The sequence below is a fragment of the Clytia hemisphaerica genome, unplaced genomic scaffold (genome assembly GCF_902728285.1).
Source record: "Clytia hemisphaerica strain Z4C2 unplaced genomic scaffold, Clytia hemisphaerica genome assembly, whole genome shotgun sequence".
Classification (NCBI taxonomy): domain Eukaryota; kingdom Metazoa; phylum Cnidaria; class Hydrozoa; order Leptothecata; family Clytiidae; genus Clytia; species Clytia hemisphaerica.
This window is the reverse complement of record NW_027103748.1, coordinates 337616-360413: the sequence shown is the minus strand read 5'-3', so window position 1 is coordinate 360413 and position 22798 is coordinate 337616. Positions and strand designations below refer to the sequence as shown.

The 22798-nt window shown below is 34.0% G+C and overlaps 2 protein-coding genes across 2 annotated transcripts in view; one reads left to right on the top strand and one right to left on the bottom strand.

Moving 5' to 3' along the window:
- LOC136805422 (histone deacetylase complex subunit SAP18-like) overlaps window positions 1-12913 on the top strand; it is a 22111-nt gene extending 9198 nt beyond the window's left edge. Inside the window, exons 2-4 of the mRNA XM_067062008.1 lie at window positions 11657-11706; window positions 12049-12105; window positions 12362-12913. Coding sequence (XP_066918109.1) covers window positions 11657-11706; window positions 12049-12105; window positions 12362-12611 — 357 coding nt within the window. The 3' untranslated portion in view covers window positions 12612-12913. The remainder of the gene's footprint in view (window positions 1-11656; window positions 11707-12048; window positions 12106-12361) is intronic.
- LOC136805409 (chromosome partition protein Smc-like) lies at window positions 6775-8183 on the bottom strand. Its single transcript, XM_067061992.1, has 2 exons — window positions 7948-8183; window positions 6775-7796 (listed from the first exon to the last, which is right to left on the bottom strand). Exons 1-2 carry the CDS (start codon window positions 8083-8085, stop codon window positions 6894-6896), a joined length of 1041 nt encoding a protein of 346 aa, XP_066918093.1. The 5' UTR covers window positions 8086-8183; the 3' UTR covers window positions 6775-6893.
- Window positions 12914-22798: the final 9885 nt, after the last annotated feature.

Genomic DNA, 22798 nt, shown 5'->3' with positions numbered 1-22798 from the left:
CATTGTTAAATTTACCGGTTGGTTCAAAAAAACTTTAGATGTTGGGCAACACCTTTGAGCAGAATAGATCAAGATATGAATTTAAATATAATGTCATAAGAAAGAGGAAAGTCTAACCATGAACATATAAACGACTGGGTGTCTATCTTCCATTGTGTCTTTGAAGCAAGCTTTGTTGCCACCTGTATTTCAAAAATCGTATAAAAATCCGACAATATTCCGTCACAATTTCATTTCTTTGAATTACTTAGGTAAAAAGATTAATAGAGCTTGAACATTAAAATTGTAATTCACAAAAGAATTATTCTAAATTTTTTCATAAGTTGCAATATATTTTGTCAACATCTTTCAACACTGAAATGTAGAATTTCAACTGTGTGTTTACTTTTGAATCACTTTTGTCACTCCAATAAATTTTTTTATGACATGAAAAAAATAGTATGCCAAAGTTGAGGGCCCATGTCATGAGAATATCATAATTTGAATCCCATATTCTCTAAAATTATTCCATACTTTTGAGTTCAAAATTAAAAATGTTACTTTGAATTTTGACAAGCAGATGATGATTTTTGCCTCTGTACGATATAGATAAAAAATTTGAGAAGAATAGAACAACAAAGACTTTTGTCAAGGTTTTGACGTTGTTAGCAAGGTATTTCCATGAGGTATACCATCAAAATTCATTGTTTCACTTATGATTTTAACGAGGTGGCAACAAAGCTAGCAGTGTTATCTTCAAAATACAAAGGAGATGGGTGTCCAGTCGTTTATATCTTCATGGTCTAACTTAAGTTTTATGTTACCTTTTAAATTTGGTTCAGTAGTTTTTGAGTAGGTTTTCAAAATAGAATTTCACTTTTCAAAATGAGCGAAAACTGTCAAAAAATGGGTGATTAAATTAACAATGAAAAATAGACAGAACTGAAATAGACATGTCTTAATAATGATTATACTGGCACATTTTTCACAAGGCTATAAACAAAAACTTATTTGTTGGAAAAAGCATTATGAACTGGCATACAAACGAGAGACAAACCCCCACTCTCTGGTCCTATTTATTGTAAGACAAAGTTTTTTGATGAAGAGGTGGAGATTTTTACACACATGCCTCTTTCCAATAACCTTTCTTTTCATAAAGTTTTACCTGATAACAATTTTAACTGTTGATTTTACATTCAAATACCTTCTGGTATTAATGGGATAGTTAATTACATTGTAAAAATGCGTATTCGTTCGATTGAAACAAAAGAAAAGAACGAGAGAGAAAGCAAATCGAACAAAAAATGGCAATACCCAAAATGTGATGGAGCCCAACTTTCAAGAAAAAAATTTATTATGTATATAAATTTGTGCCCGAAAACTGCCAAAAAGTAGGGTTTTTTAGACTTTGCAAAATCACTTCATTGGTTTTTTCTGATATTTAACAAGAAAGATAAAGGGTAAGGTTTAGAAATAAAAAGTGGCTAAATTGGTTTTTTCAGAAAGTTGTTTTAAGGTAAAAATCATTTTTTCTTATTTGGGAAAAATGAGCATTTCTTGCAATTGGGTCAGTATTTTTTTCCGAATTTTTTACATAATGATGTAATTATGATAAATTGATAATGTTAGACCAGCGTCCGAGATTCAGAAAAGGCCTTAAAACAGGTTTTCGTAGGGCACCCCTTAGGTCAGGGCAAACTTTTGATATTATGCTCCTAATAGGGTGTAGAATTGACAAGAAAAAATTGCCCTTTGAATCTCCTGCAGTTTTCGAGTGAATCGATTTTTAGTGAATCGATAGTACTTATCAACTTTACTAACGGTTTTTTCGAGGTCTGAAATTCAAATATATCTACCAACGGATTCACTGTGAAAAGTAGATAAAGAAAATGGTTATTTGTTAAGTTTCGACCATCTGGTGCCGAGAAATCGCATTTTTAAGGCGAAAAATCGACGTTTTTGGCGTTTTCCGATGACGTCAGCATTTTGCTGGGTGCATTTTTATGAAAAATCGTCCTCACAGTTGGATAGCCCTGATTTATTAGTATCCAAAAATGTTAACTTTCGATGTCTAGATCTCGAGATATTTTGGTTTAAATATTGAAAATTATTAATATTTTTTGCTATGGAATTTTTTTTGGCTGTGAAAATCAGAATTTTGTATTTAGAAAATAGCATTTTGTCATTTTTAAGGAAAGTAGCATTTCTCGCTATTTGCTTGGTATTTTTTCTGATCTTTGTAAAACAGATTTTTTTGGCTGTAAATCTCAGAATTTTAGTATTTAGGGAAATTGTCTTTTGTCATTTTTAGGGAAAATGAGCATTTCCGCTATTTGCTTGGTGTTTTTTTCTTTTTTGCACAATGTAATCACGTATCAACTATCAAGGAACATCAAAAATCCATAAAGGACAACTAATTTTTGATTCATAATTACCTTATTGAAACTAATTTTTGCGGGGACTAATTTTTGCGGTCGAAAAAAAAATCGGAAAAATAGCATTTCTCGGGTTTTAATTTTCACGGTTTTGCCCTTTTTTGGACAAATTTCTTTCACTTTCCTTCGGATTTTTCAAATTTTTCAATAAAATTGGAAAAAATTGTATTTCGCGGGTTCAAATTTTCGTGTTTTTGCCCGCGAAAATTAGTTTCAATAAGGTAGCTAAAATGAAAAAAAATCAATTCCTATGTCGACATTTCAGGACGTTTATTCAAAGTTCCTGAGGGGTATCTGAGGCTTTCAAGCTTCTCTTGCAAGCAAAGGGAGCACGATTTCGTTATGTTCGAATAAAATTTTGTATGTTTCATAATCGACCATTTCAATTTTTGGTTCGAATACCCACGTTTAGGTACAGTTGAACACTCAATTGCAAACTTGAAAATAAAATTATGCAAATTTGACTTTTTTGAAATTACTTCTTTAGATTTTGTTGAGTTATCTTTACAGGAAAGAAAGGAATCGTTTATGCTTATGGCCATAACCATGAACATGAAAACGACTTGGCATCCATCTCCTTTGTATTTTTGTAGAAAGCACTGCTAGCTTCGTCGCCGCTTCATTAAAGACATTTAATGCAACAATAATTTTTGATATATATCTCTTGGGAATACCTTGCTAATAACGTCAAAACTTCGACAAAAGTCTCTGTTGTTCTACTATTATATCATCACAAAGAAAACAGAGGCAAAATCATCGTCAGCTTGTCAAAACCTCGACTAGTATTTCTAAATTTTGACTCAAAAGTATGGAATAATTTTAGAGAGTATGGGATTCAAAGTATGATATTCTTATGACACAGGTTCTCAACTTTTGCATACTATTTTTTCAAATTTTTAAAGAAATTGTTGGAGTGACAAAAGTGATTCAAAATATACACGTAGTTGAAATTCTGCATTTCAGTGTTAGAAAATGTTAATAAAACGACTGCAAACTTATGAAAAAAATTGAGAATAATTATTTTTGTGAATTACGAGCATTGTTCAAGCTCCTATTAATCCTTTTAGCTAAGTAATTCAAAGAAATAATTTTGTGCCTGAATTAATCAATTTCAATTTTGAAATACAGACGGCAACGAAGCTCGCTTTCAAAGACGCAATGTAATAGAAGATAGACGTCCATTCGCTTATATGTTCATGCCATAAGTTAGTAGCATGGTTTGATTTTCATAATCATCACTTTAGGCATTATGTGTGTTTCAAAGAAACAATCAAAATCTACAGATAACATTCATTCGCAGAAATACAACTTTCAACCCTTGTGTGGTTGCCTTATGTAAGGCTGGTGCTTATGAATTAACTTACTTGAGATTTTTTTCATCATATAAAATCAACTAAGATTGAAAATAGTGTTCCCCGTCAATGAAATAAAGGGTGAACCAACAAGTTTCAAATTCCGTCTATAAAGTTGATTAAAAAAATAGGAAAGAAGTCTGAGCTAGAAGCTATTAAAGTTAGCAAAAATGGAAACCTTAAAACGATAATATGTGAAATTAGAATAAAAAGGAAGGGTATCTCAAAATTTGAAAGTCAGAAATTTTCGGAAGGTTATGAAATAATAACAGGTGCACTGCCATTCTACGCAACGCTTCCAATCAAAGCCTGTGATTGAAATTATGAATAACCGAGCATTTTTCATTAAATCCCAAGCAAAACCAGGCAAAGTCTCGCAATTTTTAACAAATTGGCGCTTTTTTGAGTAAAGAAGCCTGCCAAAGATGAGTGTGAAAAATCCCTTGGTAGGAAATTTAAGTCCTAGGGTAAAAAATTTACTTTTGGATTGGTCTACAAAATGCACATGATTTTGAGACCCTGTCTGTCACCCTGCGATCCCGTTCTTGGTTCAAAGACAAGTGTTGTCAAAATTGTCAGCGTAAAAGATGCGATATTTTACAATGCTGAGGAATTCGATAACGCTAAAATTGCGGAATTTTGCAGCACTGTCATTCTATGCAATTTCCCGAACTGTTATGCGCTTGAAATGTTGAAATGTTTTTGCATTACCAGGAGCAACAAATAGTTATTATTTTCAGAATTCTCGAGTTAAGGAGACATTCGAGTTACAGAAGTTCGAATTATGGGCACTGTATATCTAAAAATAACTCTTTGAGGTCCTCTGCAATAATTTGCCAAGAAAAACAAGACAATAATTTAGAAAGTAGGAAACAACAACAAGGAGGAATAAATCAATGGATAGTTTCGATAGATTTTTGGCGTTCTAATGAGAAAAATACGGCGGTATCTTTACCCTGAAAAGGTTCTTTGTAATGCCTTTTTACAAGGTCCCTTTTTCGTGATCCTTAGTGACGTCATCTGTAGATTGTCAACTTCTTGTCAAAAAAGTTTTATACTGTTTGTTATCTTAGTATGATGTTAGTTTTTAATGTGTTTTTAATCTAAAGCATTGTTTAGTTAAATAAATTTTGTATTTTTTATTTTTTCCCATTCGAATAAACCATCTTTCCGGTACTAGCGCCAAAGCACGAGGACAAAAGGAAAATACACTTGGCGACAAAACCTCTTTGCAAAAGCTTTTTTATAGTATTTGGCAGACCTGATAAGCAAAAAGAACCTTCAGGGTAAGATGCGTCAAACGTGTTTGGAAAAGGAAGCTCTTGTAGGTTGTTTACAACCCCCGTAACCTGTACAAATTATTTTTAACATTCTTAAATCATTTGCAAACTTTTTAAATTCTTGCATATTGGACAGGCCTGTGGGGCAGGGGAATGCGCTAAAACCATTTTCAAATATAATCCAGGGTGCGCCAAAATTAAGTCTTCAGATTTGTCAACATATTGTGAGCTTACGGATAGGAATCTTTTATTGATTCTTCTTTTATTGTATAGAAGAAAGCCTAACTTAAATTTTGGTTTAAACTTTGAGATATATACGTTTTTCGCAACAACAAAATACCATTACATCAAAAAAATGATCCAAAAAGGTGTGAAACTAACCTAATGTCATCGAAATATCGAAGCGCTTTCTTAGATTTTGGATGTTTCTCTGCGTTTTTAGCTATTTAACCGAGGATAAAAATGACTTCACTCTGGCTCAGATCGAATTGATTTTTTTCCATGGGCTGCAAGAAAACATATTCGAATGCGTACTACTTGTTTGAAAAAGATTTTGGTCCACTGGGTCGACTTTTTCAAGATTTCAAAAAGAATTACTTTTAAGATTTCAGAAAGTTTTGTTATTACAAAGGAATCTCTATAACTCGAACACGCACAGGGAAAATTTTCGAGCTACGGAAATTTCAAGTTATGGAGTAACGTTTAGCTTGTTCCGTTACTTGTTCGAGTTATAGAGACATTCAAATTATGGAGGTTCAAATTATGTTGACTCAACTGTATTAATTTTGATCCTATTTATCAATTAAAATCACTACACTGTAATTGCGAAATACATCTGAAATCTACATCGATGTTTGCTGTTTAATCGTGAATGTTAAGATGGCGCCTCTCCAAAGGTGTTTCGCAGCAAGATCTCCATGCCACTTAAAGTTCAAGTAGCTGAGAGTTGAAATAAGTCTTTAGATTTCTGTTTCTATGTTGCTGCGGGACATTTAAGGGGCTGTTCATTGTAAACAACTTGTTTTATAAGCTCTCGATATAAAACAAACATTTGAAAAAGTAATCTTGAAGATGAGCGTTTAATTGTAACAACAATAGGGTTGTTTTACGTGTCATGCTAATTTTGACTATGTTAATTCAGTGCGCTACTCTCGCTACTCTCGAAATCTAAAGGTTATCGTAGGGTATACATTTCAAGGGACACCGCCGTTACATTGTGATGATCAATGTAAAACTGATTTCTTCCGATCTCTTTATCCCACTATGTTACCCCTCTCAAGTCCTTGAGAAAATTGACTTTCCTTATTTAGATATATTTGGTATTGGCACATGTTCAGCTGTTCTCTCCCCTCAAAATAATCTTTCATTTTCATGTAAACAGAATATCACAAGGTTGAACACACCTGTCTCGACCTCTAATACGTTGTTGTTTTTGAGGTTGATTGTCAGAGTAGAAATCATTCATTTTACTTTAGGCAGAAAAAAAAAGAGAGAACAATGAAAGTTTTTAACTGTAATGACATCTTAAAACGATATCTTTCATAAATTGTTTGATAAGTTACTACATCTAAATTTACAATATTTGATTTATATTTATATCCTTGAGTCTACATTTAAATTCTACATTTACATAAAATAAAACTGACTGTCCTTCTTTCTTTGGTTTGAGGGTGATTTGCTTTCCGAAGACTATCCAGTTTTTATAAAAGTTTTCAGTTTTTTACCATCCCCTCCTCCATTGTTTATATGTGAAAAGTGGAAATGGTCAATTTAAATCGGTCTTTTCCCAAGTCCTCAGAAAATCCTCCTCCATCTTTACTTTCCAGTAAAACACCGCCTTCTCCTTCTCAACAAGCATGAACGAATTCTCCTAACAGTTCTTGCACCATACCAAAACGTTCATCGAACAAGTAATTTTTCACTCCATTCTTGGTGTTTGGTTTTTTCTTCTTGGGAACAATCTGTTGGAATGGGTACATGATGCAATTCTTTGGTTTACTTGGTTTCTTGACTTGACTTTTAATGGAGCTTGCAAGCTTTAATAAAAGTAAAGCCACTCTCTCATCACGTGACTTAATATCTTTCAATTGTTCACCTTTAATGACAACTTCTTTTTGTTTGTTGACCAACTTTCCTTCCACTTCCAAATAATGAGTATGCTCCTCAACTGTCCCATTCAACTGATTCACCAGTTCTTGATTCCTCATTTCTGATTGTAAGAATTGTTCACAAAGTTTTTCATTCCATTCACGACATGCTTTCAATTCTTGTTGTGTGTCCTCATGGTCCGTTTTGATCGTTTCTAACTCAGCAACCACTGAATCCAGTTCGTCTACCAATTGTTGGTTGGTTGATTCAACTTCATCCAGTTCATCACACAAGTCGTTATTTCGTTCCTTTGTGTCCGTCAAACGGTCTTTAAGAAGCGACATATCTTCGTTATGTTGTATGATCAGCTCACCAATTTGTGACAATTCGCGCCTCAGTCTCCATAGTTCGTTTTCTGTGCGTTCCTTCGTGACGACCAGATTTGTTTTGATTTTCTTCAGACTATTGATTGACTTCTCTTTTTCGCGTAATTCTTCTTGCGAACTTTGGAAATTGTCGTCCGTCGTTCTGAATGCGTCTTTCAACGCATGCGTCGATTCTTCGATTTGTGACAACAGCGAGTTTTTCTCCACCAACAAGCGATTTTTCTTGATGATCTCTTGTTTTTGACATCGACATAAGTACCGAAGTCGCTCGTTTTCCTGTGAGAAAATAACAAGTTCGTGAACATTATGTTGAAAAAGTTTAATCGGGGTAGTACTCGAAGCTTTATTGGCTATTTGTGGAGTCTCGAAAATTAATATTTAAAAAAAATTTTTAACAAAGAGTTACTGTTGATATTCATTCACTTACCATTTTCGTTTCCTTCCACATGTTTTTGAATTTCTCATATTCTTCTACAAGTTTGGAAAGTTTGTCTTCTGCAGCATGGTGGCGACCAGCTTCATAAGTCGTCTGCTCTATAACCACCTTTTTCTTTTTCCAAAACATTTTTGTTTTCTTATGTTACTTGTTGACTTCAACAGCTGTGACTTTTTGTAAGAATGAGATATTTAATGCAATTTCCCAAAGAGCACTTGATGCAAATGAGATATAATCCTGACGTGCACGTCAATTTATACACGAGCTTGTACTCGAAAGTGTCGTCAGCTTAATGACGATTGTTTGTTTAAGAACTCTTTACTTCCCTTTGACTTTTATCTTTTCAACTGAAAGGACTACACTGTGTTTTGATTTAGGTCAATTTTCAAGTTTTTATTTGCTCTTCTGCTAGCGAAGCCGCAAGACTTTCATTTGAAACTGTATGAAATAAGCATTTTCTTTGTCTTTTCTCGAACTTGCCCGTCCTCGGAGATTAACGTATAGCTGCTAATAAGGACGTGATTGGAAACTTGTAAAGCACTGAGATCTTTACATCACACCTTGATGCAGAAACATAGTTGAATATTACTTTAACAAACATTTGCTTTTCTCAATTTTTCTTCCCTGATTTTTTCTCATGAAAAACTGGATGGAATGTCTCCAAAGTTCTCCGCAAAATACCAAGAAAAGGTTTTTTCTTTGGAGCTTTGAACTTTTCTGAAGGATAGTGTTTTATTCTAAAAAACGAAATGAGCTTGCCAAACCAATTTAGTATTTTACTTGAGTGAATCCACTTATTTAAGTAAGGATCTCAAAGTTTTTACGCATTCTTTGGTCTTCTCGACCATCCTTTGGCGTCTGAGCTGACGTCAAGCATCGTGCCACGTTAGAAATTGTTGCAACATATTGTCTGTCACCTTCATGTTAATAACTTATGGTCCTGCAACCTTGTACACTTTGCTATTTGCTTGCTATGAAGATGAATGTCTCTAGCCGGTTCTTTTCTTTGTTCAGTTGTCTCCTTTTCAAACAGATCTTGTTAAAATGTATCCTTTTAAGCGAACTCTTTTAAGATGAAAAATATTTCTGAACCTTGCGATGACAATGCCTTACGAATTTCCTACTGGAAAATCATTTTTCTGAACTTTAGCTTCTATAGTAATAAGAGGCAGACGTTTTCTAGAGAATCCAAAATAGATGGAAGTAAAGGAAAAATCTTTTGGATACTCTTGCTCACATGATGGTTTTTGCTTACTTGTCCAATTTTGCACATTTGACCTAGAAGTGGCTGATTTTCTTGTTGCAAAACTGAAGTCATTTTTGTCATTGGTCGTGACAAAGCAGATTAAATGATCAATTACCGTATCTATTTTTCTTGACATTATCAGATTAACTCGTCTGATTCATAGATTGCGCACTTTTTCCTCTACCACCGCCCACCACCACTTCAAACATTCGAAACTTTTCAATGGTCTTTCGGATGAGGGAGTTATTGGCTACTATTTCACCATCATCATGTATTCACTACTTTCAATACTTTCACATTGCGCATTGCGTGATTTCTGAATCACTAAATTCTCCTCATCAAGATAATAAATAGGATGCCTCTTTTTAGATTTATTTCTAGGAACGATCTATTAAAGCATGGATTTATTATTAGAAGACTCTGGATAAACATCGAATGAAAAAGTGGAGAGCAAAGTATTGTCTTTCTATTGTTTCAGAAAACAATCGATGTACTGGTTTTGTCCGCAAAGGACTCTGATTTTGAAAAATGATTAATACTTTTATTTCTAAAAAGTTCTTTAACTTTTTCTATTCGTACTTTTGCTGGCCAAAAGTTTGAAAATAAATGCTAGAATACCAGGCGAATACATTTTAGCTGGGAGACCCGTCTAATCTATTCGTGTGATTTCGAAGGGTGTAAGTTTGAATAGAGAGTATGGATCTCCAGACTGAATACATTTATGAACAAGATTTTAGCAAAAGTCAGAAAGTTCAAATTGTATCAAAGATTTGTCTTTGAGATATACACAAAGAATATTTGCGTGGTAGATTCTACCCCCCCCCCCTTGGGGCAAATAGGGTTAAGGGGTTTTAAAAGAATACCATTAAGACCACTCAGAATTGAATTGTGCTATGAACTTAAAATTTTGACCAGTAAATTTTATACCATTGATGGGTCTTTACAATCTGAGAGACCATCAAAATTTCAAGTCGGTCACTTGTCTTGGTAATATTGTACAGACTGGTCGATTGGACACAACCAGTTCCCCGATGTTTTAGTTTTGTTAATTAACCACTGTTGTCCAAACTTCCCGTTTAAAAAATTTTTTCAATCCTGAGATTTAAAAATTTAGGCTCAACCTGGGTCAAAAGAGCTAAGTCTAGTCAGTCAGTCTGCAAAATACAAAATTTGCCCTGAAACCCAAGTTTATTTTCAAGTTGGAGTGGCACAACGTTTGAGAAAAAAACTATACAACTGAAAAAAGTTGTTATTTATAATAATAAAACTTAATCCATAAATTGGACATATTTATGAAAAAATATTGAAAGTAATTTAAGACATTTTTCTCAAGTTGCCTACTACACAGATTTGGAATATTGCGATAGTGCCGGTATTATTTCATGGAATTAATTTCATTTAGTTTTTCTGTTGACAGAGTTTTGGCTCTTCGGGGTTATTAGGATTTGTTTTACAAATTTCTCGGTTATCGTTACCTTCACCTTCCTTTAGATATTTGATAATCCTAACATGTGGTCACGTGGTCACAAAGTTGATCCAATGCTATGTGTTATGTTAGGACGAAGAGAAATTAATTAACCAATATCCGAAAGTTTTTGTATGATCAGTCCTGACATATGGAACTCCTTTCCTTGAGACTCTTTTATTGTGTAATCGTTTGTTCTTTTCAATCCATTCGTTTGCGCGAAAAAAGTGATTAGTCGATATTTTACATTCATTCATTCATTTGTAATACGAAGCGATTATTTTGATTTCGAAACTTTTACCTTAAAAGACCATCATTCATAATACAACCACTAGTTTGTGATTCTTGTTTGGATTTCTGTTACGTGATTCAACTCTGTCTGGACCGCATATTTACATTATCTAAAATGCAGAACTTGCTTTCGAAATCCCCTTTCGGTTTATGAAAAACGGGAAAATAACGCTCAGTTACACAAAATTTGGGTAAATGAGTCTTAAGTTTTTCTCATAGTAAGTTTTAACTATGGACAGTGAGACATCATTTGTGACGAATTACTGTCAGCAAATTACATAAGTTTGCTCATTGGAAAGAAAAACTTAAATGAACATTTTAAAGTTACTTTAGATTCTCCTTGTGGTGATGACACTTTGCATCATAATATCAAAATGATTTAATTGCACAAGGATTTCGGATATCTCAGTAACAGAATTCAAACGGTTAAGGATACAGTATTACAGGATCTGAGGGTGGGGAGTAAGAATCTCGCCCACAGCATGTCGGATATTATTACAGTGTCCTCTCTTTTTTGGCGCCTTTTGCACCGCCCGTTTTATGAAAGGTGTTTGAGTAGCGACTGAATGCTGCTCCTTCAAAGAGAGTCAGAAAGCAGAAGAATTATTCGCAATTAGTATTCCGTTTCTATCTTGCTTTTAAGTGAATTTATTCTTGCAATGATTCTCCAATGATTTTTCATATCCTTTATTTTTCAGACTTGTCCTTTGTTGTTGAGAGTATTTTGTCAAACAGGAAGACATCATCAGTAAGTTTAAAATATGCATTCGCGCTTCATCAAACATAATAAAATAAGAACACCAAATTTAAGAACAGTAGGGAACATCTGAGGCTCAGATATTTAAAGCCCCTCAGGAATGACAGACTTTAGGCCCCTCTTGGGCCCCGTTTGAGTCTTTAATATAAAAATATCTTAGGAAAATTTGTTTTAGAAAGGCTTAAAACCGTCAATAATCTTCCTAGCTTTTCGCCTGGTACAAATCTTAATCTCCTCTCTCTTTCAATTCTTCTAGTGTATAATATATTTAGTTCAGTAAGTCCTTTCCTTTCATCACCATTTTGTACGAAAAAAATCTGTTTCGTTTTTCAGACCGGACGATTTCATTGGTAATCGCACACCTTCAAATGAGTTACAAATCTACACATGGTAAGATTCACCATTATTTTTGCAAATACTTAAAAAGTCTGTATCAAAAATACCTTTCCAACGGTTACCAACTTTTTATCATTGCGCAAATAAGGTACTGAGAAAATTTTGAAAAAAATAGCGACACCGATATCTTTCAGGCAGACCTTAACTTCAATTAAATTATCATAAATTATGTCTGTCTCTGGATTTTAAAAATTTCAAGTTTACCAAGTTAAATTTTATAAAAAGCACTTTGTTTCATCAATGATTTTAGGAAAGATGCGACGTTGAAGGAGTTGATGAATTTAGTAAAAGAAGTCAATCCGGATGCAAGAAGACGTGGAACAGTTTTCAATTTCGCCATCATTTACCCCAACGTTAGTCGAGGAATGTATCTACTTAAAGAAATCGGTGTCACGTGTGCAGGAGAGAAACGCGCCGATGATAATGTCACGTTGCAGTCGAGAAGATTTCAGATCGGAGATTTCATTGATATTGCAATCTACTCACCGCGTAAGGACTGAAATAGTGAAAACTGACTGACTTTAGATACATTGTTTTTAACTTACAAACGCAACTCAAGCAAGAATGTGAGAGGTATGAGCTTTCATTGCGATACGAGTTTTGGTAATATTTACCCATGGACGATTTTTATTCAAGATGAAGGATTAGCTATATGGTAATGTGGTGCATTATATTTCATGCGCACAAGAATACCACCCATCTAGCATATTCATGGTAAGAAATCATATAATGCATTATGCATTAAGTTTTCATACAACTTTGAGCATGAAATATTACGGTTTTTAAGGCTATTTAATTGAAATTGCGACGTTTCCTTATCTTTTCTTTCACTTTGGTAAAATTGAGTTGATACTAAAAACAACCAAGACACTTTCTGCCATAATTTAAAACTATTTTGACATGGAAAACATCAAAAAACGAATAGGAGAGGTGACAGCCTTCCATTTTCCGTCTTCGAATCGAATGATTAGATGGTTACCAGGTTTCATATTTGAAGAGCAATTAAGCAATTAAGTAATATTCTCACATGGTCTTTAATGTATTCAGTGTATGTCATTATAAGCCAGGAAAATGTCTATGAAAACTTGTACGTTTCTTTATAAGAACACGAATTTTGGTTGAACATTCTGAGTGAAGCTCTATTTTCAGGAATGATTTTGATACATGTTAGGCGAGGCCAATTTAATTTGTTGTTTTAAGGGCCAAGCTACCCACAAAAAAGGGGGTCGGTCGGTCTGCGAAAAAATAAAAATAAAAGTAGAATTTCACCATAATCAGACATAAAAAGCTCGATTTCATGGGTAAAATGAAAAATTGAACATCAAATTCTGAAAAACCTAGGAAAAACTTCCAAAATTTTGAAAATTTGGTAGTCTGTAAAGCAATGAAAATATAAATGTACTACCAAAATCAATTTCATTTTTTTCATTTTCTTCAGTTCTCACTGTCGGTTATGATAAGTTGGAATATTTTTTTAAACAGTTACGCGTTTTTTTATAAGAACAAACTATGTAAGAACATGATAAGGCTTCTCGATGGCCAAAATGTTAAGAACAAGTTAAGAAGATTTTAAGGCTTTGGAGACTCTAAAACACCTGATTTCTCAGAAAAACGCACAAAAATATCCACAAAATGGCGAAAATAAGAACATGTTAAGAACATTTTTAGGCTTAAATCTGAAAAAGTTAAGAACATCCGAAGGCTTCATAATTTTGGATGTTCTTATTAAAAAAAAACGTGTAGTAGGATACAGTATACCCACTTGAGCTAAAGGTAAGAACGTTTCTACACTAAGTACTCAAAGGATTGTATAATTGCCCCCGCAGGAGCGTAGCGACGAGGAGGCACTCATAGTTTCACGCATAGATATTGGACTGGAATCTCAAAATTTTGCGAATTGTTTTGTTGTTGTTGTCGCGTAAGCATATCCGTAGTTAGTCTCTTCCGTAAATGTTCGGTTTTTTTCCGGGACGGTAGTATACATATTTTCATATTATGTTATATGGTATTATCATTATTACATATTACAATTTTAGTTTTGATTTAGCTTTGAAAAGCTGAAGCGAGTGTTATAAATGCAAATCAAAACAGTGTATGATATAACACGAAATACAATATTACTTGTGCAAATCAAAACAAACAAAATGGCAGACTGGTTATGGTGATGATGAGCTGATTCATTGACTAGAAAAAGTGTTTTGTATGTCAAATTTTGTTTCTTGTCTTTGAAACTGAATACTAACTACTGTAATTTAGTCAGAAGTTCACTTCAGCAATGATTTCAATTCGATTCCAAAATCTTTAAAGAAATTTGCTTAAGTTTTCAAATGTACATTTGATATTTTTGTTCAAACTCTAATTTATTTTTGTCTGTCATTTTATTGATAACTACCTTTATTGTTTATAGGGCTTCTTGAGCTTTAAATACCATCATATGGTCGTAACTCGAGAAAGTCCTTCTTAACTTAGTAAAACCAAAACAACCGGCAAAGTAAAGTACAAAAAAGATGAATGTACGCATAATGTAAAGTTGAATCCAAACGGTTGGTTGACTTTTTCTTTTGGTCTTCAAAATAATTTACCTCACTTAGAGTGTTTTTACGTCTTTTCAGTGTGGTAAATCTTTTTCAAAAACCTGAAAAAAGTTTGTTTAGTATACGTAATCACATGATAACGAGTGCAATTCGAATATAATTGCACGAGTGATTTTTTTGTTATTAATTTTCCGAGTCCGAAAGGACGAGGAAAATTTGAAACAAAAAAATCACGAGTGCAATTTTCAAATTGTACGAGTTATTATGTGATTACGAGCGCTAATCGCACAATGACTGTCACTACTTTTTCCCAGTTAGGAAAGTAAATTACAGAAATTACACTGAGAGTTTTATCTTTTTTTCTTCTCTTTATGTCTTTCTTTTAGTGTTGTTTTTTGATTTTCTTTCTCACAAAATAAATTTCGAATGCAATTAAAACGTTCGATGCAAAAAAAAGTAACAAAAAACATTAAAATCAATTTTGTAAACATTGGCGCGGCATTGGAGAGTGTGATTAACGATTAATTGCTCTCTACAGGATGCAATTAACGATTAATTGCTCTCTTTGAGGGCGTGCCAAATAAGAAAAAATAACCCATCGTGCGATTACTCGTTAAACTTCAAAAACCTGAAAAAAGTTTGTTTACTCGTTAAACTTTAGCAGTTGTGATGGCCTAAATAACTTACGCTCCAGTGGTTTGGTGAAATAGCTCCAAATTCTGGCTTTCTAAGTTAGGAGAGACCTTCCCGAAGGCATTTAACGGTGGTTAGACTAGGTACACAGACAGTCATACAGAAACACCAGAAAGGGAAAGTATATCGCTTGCTATAAACTCAAAAAGTCTAGCTTCCTGAAGGCACGTCTCTTCATTGTCTGCGCTGCGATCAGCTTGGAGAAAAGATTGCATCATGAAAAAGGACTATGCACTTGAAAAGAAATTTAGGCGCATTTTAACTTTTCTCGACTGTACGTCTGAATGAACCACAATGGCATTCCTTTACTTTTCTTTTGACCAACAACATAGAAGATTTTGTTTGAGAAGTGCAATCACAGCGTACGCTAGTGGAGCCCGGGCCTTAACTAGGATAAGTGAGTTTCTATTTCACCCAACTTAAGATGGCGCAGAACTTTTTGATAAATTTTATACGCAGTATCCTCTTGACTATTGTTTATTAGGCAAAGTAGCAATAGAGAAATGTTGAAATATAGCAGCCAATAAAAAAAAAACAAGCTATTTCTGATTGGTTACCTTGTGGATTTATTCACTGCGTATGTCCATATATTTTGCCTACAATCTAAGATGTCTGCGAGATTATTAGAAAAGGTCTATTTAGTGAATAATAATCATGACATATATCGTTGTAAGAAAGAAACTAGGAGAAAAAACAAACAAACAGGAGATGTGAAAATCAGTAAGATAATGATACCATAACTTTTTAAATATATTTTTGAGAGGCTTTTCCAGCTTTTCCTTAAATTTTATTAAGTTATCAAGCTGCATGAATTCTTCAAGTATGTATTTTTTATAATGGAATATAATTCTTTTTTTCAAGCAAACGCCTCAATCAATCAATCAATCAATCAATCAATCAATCAACCAATCAATCAATAATTAAATCAATCAATTATTCCTGATTATTTTTTAATGTTTAATCTTTAAAGCATTAAAGCTTTATAAGTGCATGACATGATCTTTATGTGGGGGCATTTAGTGAAAGCTATGACTAGTAAATATATATTAAATAATGATTAATGGATTAAATAATGATTATTTTTACTAACAAAATAGAGAAAAAAATCCTCTAATATGTGCCTGAGAGAGCATTGCAAATAAATAGCAGCTTTTTCATACTAGTTATGGGATTGTGAGAAACAGGAAAATTCTCAAGGAATAGTACTCAGTTGTGTAGATAGATTTCATGGAATCAATTGGTTGCTTGTTATAGATATTACTTTAGATTGAATTAGCAGTAGTGACGTAACATGATTATGAGATAATGACAGCTTAATTACCTCTGAGAAAACGAAAAAGGTCGATTTTCCTGTTTCTCTGATCTAAATTTGTTGATACTAGTTGGAAGGTTTGGTTGCTTTAGAGGTGGACAAGGAAAGAAATAGATTGTGTGGTGCTTTCTCTGTTCAGAAAGTGAAGTGTCCTGTGTCCTGGTAATGTTCTTGTATCGTCGAAGAATCTAATTGGTTTGTTTTTCAATTGTACCTTCTACTCAGTTCAGTTCATTGATGTTAACATTGATGCGACCATTAAAAGATTGATTTAGAACAATCGGATAGAATCAACAATATAAGATATGATGTACCGGCCTAGTTGGATTAGTTTTAAAGTAGCGGATTATTTATGTCACGACAGTTTTTTTATCTAAGTATTGCTTCTCTTATTATCAGTCATAATTCAATTTTTAGATATTTGATGTTTTTCGCTTTGTTTTGTTTTTAAAATTGAGAATTAGTAAAGACTTTGATACTCACAAAGTATGTAGTTCATCAGTTTAGATGCTAGAAATTTGGCACTTCGTTTAAACCTGTAGTCACGAACATATACACGCTTTTCGTAAGAATGGTCTTTTTCCATTTCATCATAAATTTTTTTAACTATTTTGGAAGAATCATCCTGAATTATTCTTACGGTATTCTTAGGTTATGATCCCAACCCAGCCTAAATCTTATATACATAGCTCAAGCGAAAATTTTGGCATTTTAGCGAAACTTTTGACTTTTTAAAATTGCTTGGGAGTAATTGGCAATTTACAGGTATTGGCATCCTTAGGTTCAGTTGCAATATTCTTTCATGGTGGTATTCATAGCATTCTCAATTTTTTGGCGTATTCCATCATTTATATTCTTACAAAATATATTCTTTATAATTAAGCGTGTATTCAGAAGTCGTATTTTGTTGGTACAGCAGAAAAAGAGCTTTACTGGTAGAAGTATCGTTAAATTCCTTGATAGGCCTTGTTTTAATTTGCAAAAAAACGTGACCCTGAATGGGACTAAAATTCCAAAGTTTTCTCAAAATTTTCTACTTTTTCCCAAATTTTCTACTTGTTCCCAAATTTTCCAAAAAAAGGCACCCTACGAGGGACTGATTTTTCTATTTTGGTGTTTTTGCGACCCTACCTGGGACTCGTGTACTACTGTACCTACCTTTGTATCGTGATAGCTTGTTGGCATGACTCCAGGGGGTACTAGGGTTGAAGTATATCAGGAAAGCGAACTGGACCTCTGAAAAGCAAGGCCCGGACGTCGCGAGTTGTTTTTTAACTTTTTAAGTTACCCATATTATTTTATAACTCGGTTCCTTTAACTTTTGGAGTTATTAAGGCCCCAAACTGTTTGCGCTTTGCGTGATGACGTAAAGGAGATTTTTCCTTCGTGATTGCGTGATCAGAGGTCAAAACGTGATCGTGATTTGAGAGATTTTTGAGCCGTGATGCGTGATTTTGAATTTTTTCAAAGGGATCCGTGATTATCCAAATGTTTTGCTGTTTTACGTGTTCGTTGAAGGCAGAAAATTGCGTGATATCGTGATCAGAGTTACCCCTGGGGGCCTCAGTTATTTCTATTCCACAACTCGTTTATTTTATTTTTCAAGTTATTTCTTTCTCATAACTTCGAGTTATTCCTTTTCCTTAACTCGGTTCCTTTAAGACTCCATGGCAGGTACTAGGGATGTACTGGTTGTAGAATGTTGGGAATGTGTGGGCCGGACCTCCGAAAAGGTGTAGTTAAGCTGGAGTTTTTACAAGTTCTTTGATGGCTCTGTTGGTCGTTAAATGTTGAGCCAAACGATTTTATTACTTTTTCTAAAGAACGCGTCATCCCTATTGTTAAAAAATTACCAATCAGTTAAGCATCTTGTAAAAACTCCAGCTAATCCCCCGAAAAGCGACCCTCAGAGAGAAATAGAGCTTTTCATGAATATGTCGTTCTTAATTGTCGTTTCGTTTCTCGTTCTTTCTCGTTTTTCTTCGTTTCTCGTTTTTCTTCGTTCTTTCATGTCTTTTTCTCGTGGTCTCCTTTTCCTTTGAAAGATCGAAAGTTGTTTTGAGTTGTGACATTCGGGAACCAAATTCAAAATGGCGTCGAAAATCTCCATCCGAATCTATAAGCATAATCTTTATTGACAAGAGAATGACCAATGAATGACAGTGACCTTTGGTTTATTGGGTGAAATTTATTAACAATTTTTCTCATGTCTTATCTGATTTGCATTTTATCTAGTATCTGTAGTGACACTCGACGCTGAAGAGCACTCATTTAGCTACAGGTTTTCACAATAATTTTATTTTTATATTTTTTTATCTCTTTTTATCTCTTGTAGTTATCTTATGGACAATTGGTCGAAACATAGGACTGTTGATATCTGGCCTGTATTTTCACTTACTGTTTAACAAATTTGTTTTGGATAACTCCACCAAGTTTAGTAAGGGGTCACTCACATATCGATTCTTCCCATCACGACTAACGTCAAATTGACGCAAAGGGGTGGGTGGGTTAGAGTCTTTGACGCTAAGAAATTTCACCAGAAATATTGATTCTTAATACGTTTATTCGGTGACAAATGTTACTTTCCATATTTCTTTTCCTCCTTTTACATACCTAAATATTTGTTTGCCTCGCTATTTTACAGAAATTTTAACCAAAACAAATGGCCCGATGTTTACGTCTCGAGTTCATTTTGTTCAGACGGTCCGCACGGCCCTTGAATTTCGCCGACGGTCGGTCTTTTTTCTGTTAAATGCGGCTTTTCTGTTGATTTTGATTATGGAGATAATTAATTCCGGCAACTTTCTGAAAAAAGTTTAGAAATTATCTCCATTATTTTTTAAATGAAAACTGCCTGAGCAAGCCGTAGCGAAATTAAAGATGGCTGACGAAACAACGATGAAAGTGAAGGAGAAAATTTTCATCGATTTTTTATGATTTTTGAACTTTGACATTAAGAGGTGGGGGTGGGGGGGTTTTCAAATTAGCGTCAATTTGACGTTAGTCGTGGGAAGAATCAATATGTGAGTGACCCCTAATCCAGACCTGATCAATCGAACTTGTCGAATCAATCAGACAATCGAACTAATCAAACTCCATCGAACGATTAAAGTTTGATTAAAAAAATTAATCAAACCTAATCAAACACTCACAATTTTTGAAGCAATGAATAGCAGTTCGATTAGTTCGTTCAGTAAAAACTTTGATCAGCTCGATGATATTAAATCCTCATATCTTCCCTCGCTTGCAAAAGCTTTATTCTGGCACGCCATTTAGACCCGGATATATAAATATAAAAACTAGATTGTAAGGTTGATTCTAAAAAAGAATAGCCATTTTCTTAGACCACTACGTTATTCCGAATTTGGAAATTGAAAAGAACCTAATAGACCTTTTTTCAAAGAGGACGTCCTGTTGAATAATTATGTAGTCCAGCCATAAAAACAATGATAAAACCATGCATAATTTCTGTGTCATGCATATTGTAATAATTATTTGCATAATTTCTGTGTCATGCATATTGTAATAATTATTCAACAGGGTGGCCTTTTTGAAAAAAGGTCTACTGTATACCTTTACCTTTGATTACCTTTACCTTTGATTACCTTTACCTTTGATTACCTTTGATGTGTTTCAGCAAATTCTCAATCTTCAAAAAATTCACTGCTCACTCAACCCGTGGGGTCCGGTGTTTGACCATTTCAACAATTGAATTTGAGTCAGCCATTCTGTAAGGGAGATAGGCAGGGAGCAGTGGCTGGTCAGTTATCACACACTAGCGTCCCGCCAAAATGCGTATCAAAGATTAATGCTCCGAAAGCGCTATATCATTTAATTGACTCTTATCTTAAGCAAAAAAATGCACCGCAAAACTTCTAAAGGGATTCATGAAAAAATAACTCGGCGCTTTTTAATGAAATTAACATTTTCAAAAACTTTGAGAAATTGCCTAAAATTTGAGCCAAGCCAACCTTGAAAACTAATTTGAAGATCAACTTCCCCAGAAAAAGATATACGGGGGAGGCGGAACCGATCTAGATCCGCGCACCGCCGGATAGGCTGTTTCCCGGAAATTTTGCCGGACCTCAAACAATGACCCATTTACACGTGCAGAATTATTTTTACTTTAGCGTATAAGCAAGGCCTTAAAAATCAAAACGCTGTCTCGGGAATTGAATGACAAAATTTGGTTGGTTGATATTTGGCTGCCGCATGTTCGCAATCTGTCATTTTGTCTCATTTTAAGTTTTCAAGTTTTAATTGATTGTCTTGGGATCTTGAACTTCATTCAGGTAACTCTTATCCTTGATGTTGTTTTTTCTGAAAGCTTGATTTCCTAGTGTGACTAACTGCTGGTCGGGAACATCTTGGAGAAATTAATCAAGTTGTTTTTTGAAGGAATTTTTGGAACATTTTGGTCATGTCACATATTTTTCTTGGTAACACATTGAATAGTCTTGGACCCCTGTCTGAAAGGCAGCTCTTCCAAATGTTCTTGTTCGTTGTATTCACTGGTTTGAGGTGGCATTTTCTTCCCAGGCATTGGTTTGTATATGAATAAATACCGCCTTCCCCTTCACCATAGTTAAAATTTGGCAACAGTTGTTCGATTATACACCATGTATATATAATTTGGTATCTTTCGCATCTTCTCTCGAGACTGTACATATTGAGGTGTTTGAGCTTCTCCCAATGATTCAAATTGGGTGGAAGTTGGATCCCTTTTATAAAGGATTTTTGCAGATACTCCAGTTCTTGTATCAGGGATTGCTTTGTAGGAGACCATAGCTGGGAGCAGTATTCCAGATGTTGAAGTACCAATGTCTTCCAAAGAGTGGTCATTACTGATTAATCTCTGGACTTGAAGGTTCTGTATATCCAGGCACTTATACCCTTGATCGTTTGAATGTGCATTTCATATGACAGGTTGTTTGAGAGTAGGATACCCAGGTCTTTCACTGCACTTTTTATTTCGATTGGCTGCTGCAGGGCTGCAAATAAATATTTTTAGTCTCTCGGACATCATGTCCGACTGAAACACAATCCAGTCGGTCAAACTCAAAATTCAGTCGGTCATTCTGTACTTTTTTTCGTGGATATTTAACATAATAGAAAAACGAGACTTTACTATCACTTATTACATTTTTGAGCATATTTGCCAAAATAGAGACGGTAATTAGTATTTAGAATTAAATGAGACAGGGTGTTTAGAGATAGCAAAAAGTGATTCCGTTCGATAAGACATGAAGCAATGAAAAATATTTCCTTTGAACGATCAAAAAAGAGCAGTTTGTGTAATTTACGATGTGCGATCCAACGATTCACGATGCACGAATAAGTTTTCATAATGCTAGCTACAAACATCATATAACAATAACAAAAAAAATTAAAAATAGAAGAGGAAATAATTTATCATAATCAGAATGATTAAAATAACTTATCTTCTGTGTAGAAAAACCAAAAATTGATAGCGAGAGAAAGAAAATGTTTGCCGCATGCCTCACTCGTTTTTAAAGTGAAAAGAAAAAGCCTTGACGTCATAGAAAAGTTTTGGCGCAAAAAATTTATTAAAACACAAACTCATTTTTGTACGTTTATTATTTTTTTAAGAACAGTGAATAAGGTAAATAAGGAATCATTGGCTACATTACTTTTGGCATGTTCTTATAAAAGCCTTTCACAAACTGAATTGCAACTGGTGCTTTTATTTATTTGATCTTTTTCTTTGTTTGATGATCAAGTCAATTCATTTGATCTTTCTCAAAAAAGGTGAGTTTATACACACGCTCTTCATTAAAAAACGTCTTCCCTACTTTACCACAACATTGTAAATTTTTGTTTATAACCCTGTCTCAATCCAATGCATTCGGTTGGTTTAATCGGAGAAACGTTTTCAATGGGTTATTGAATTTATTCTATTATTCAATTCTTATATTGGAACAACTATTTTAGAATCAAAAGGTAATGTGATCCTTTTATCTCTTTTGCTCCTTAAGGTTTGATAATTTGTTTTTTTTTCATTCGGACATCGTGACCGACACAAAAGATTTTCAGTCGGTCAAATGGCTTTTCCAGTCCGACATTGACCGATGACCGACGCTTATTTGCAGCCCTGCTGCTGTACATCTGATTTGTAGACTGAGTGTAA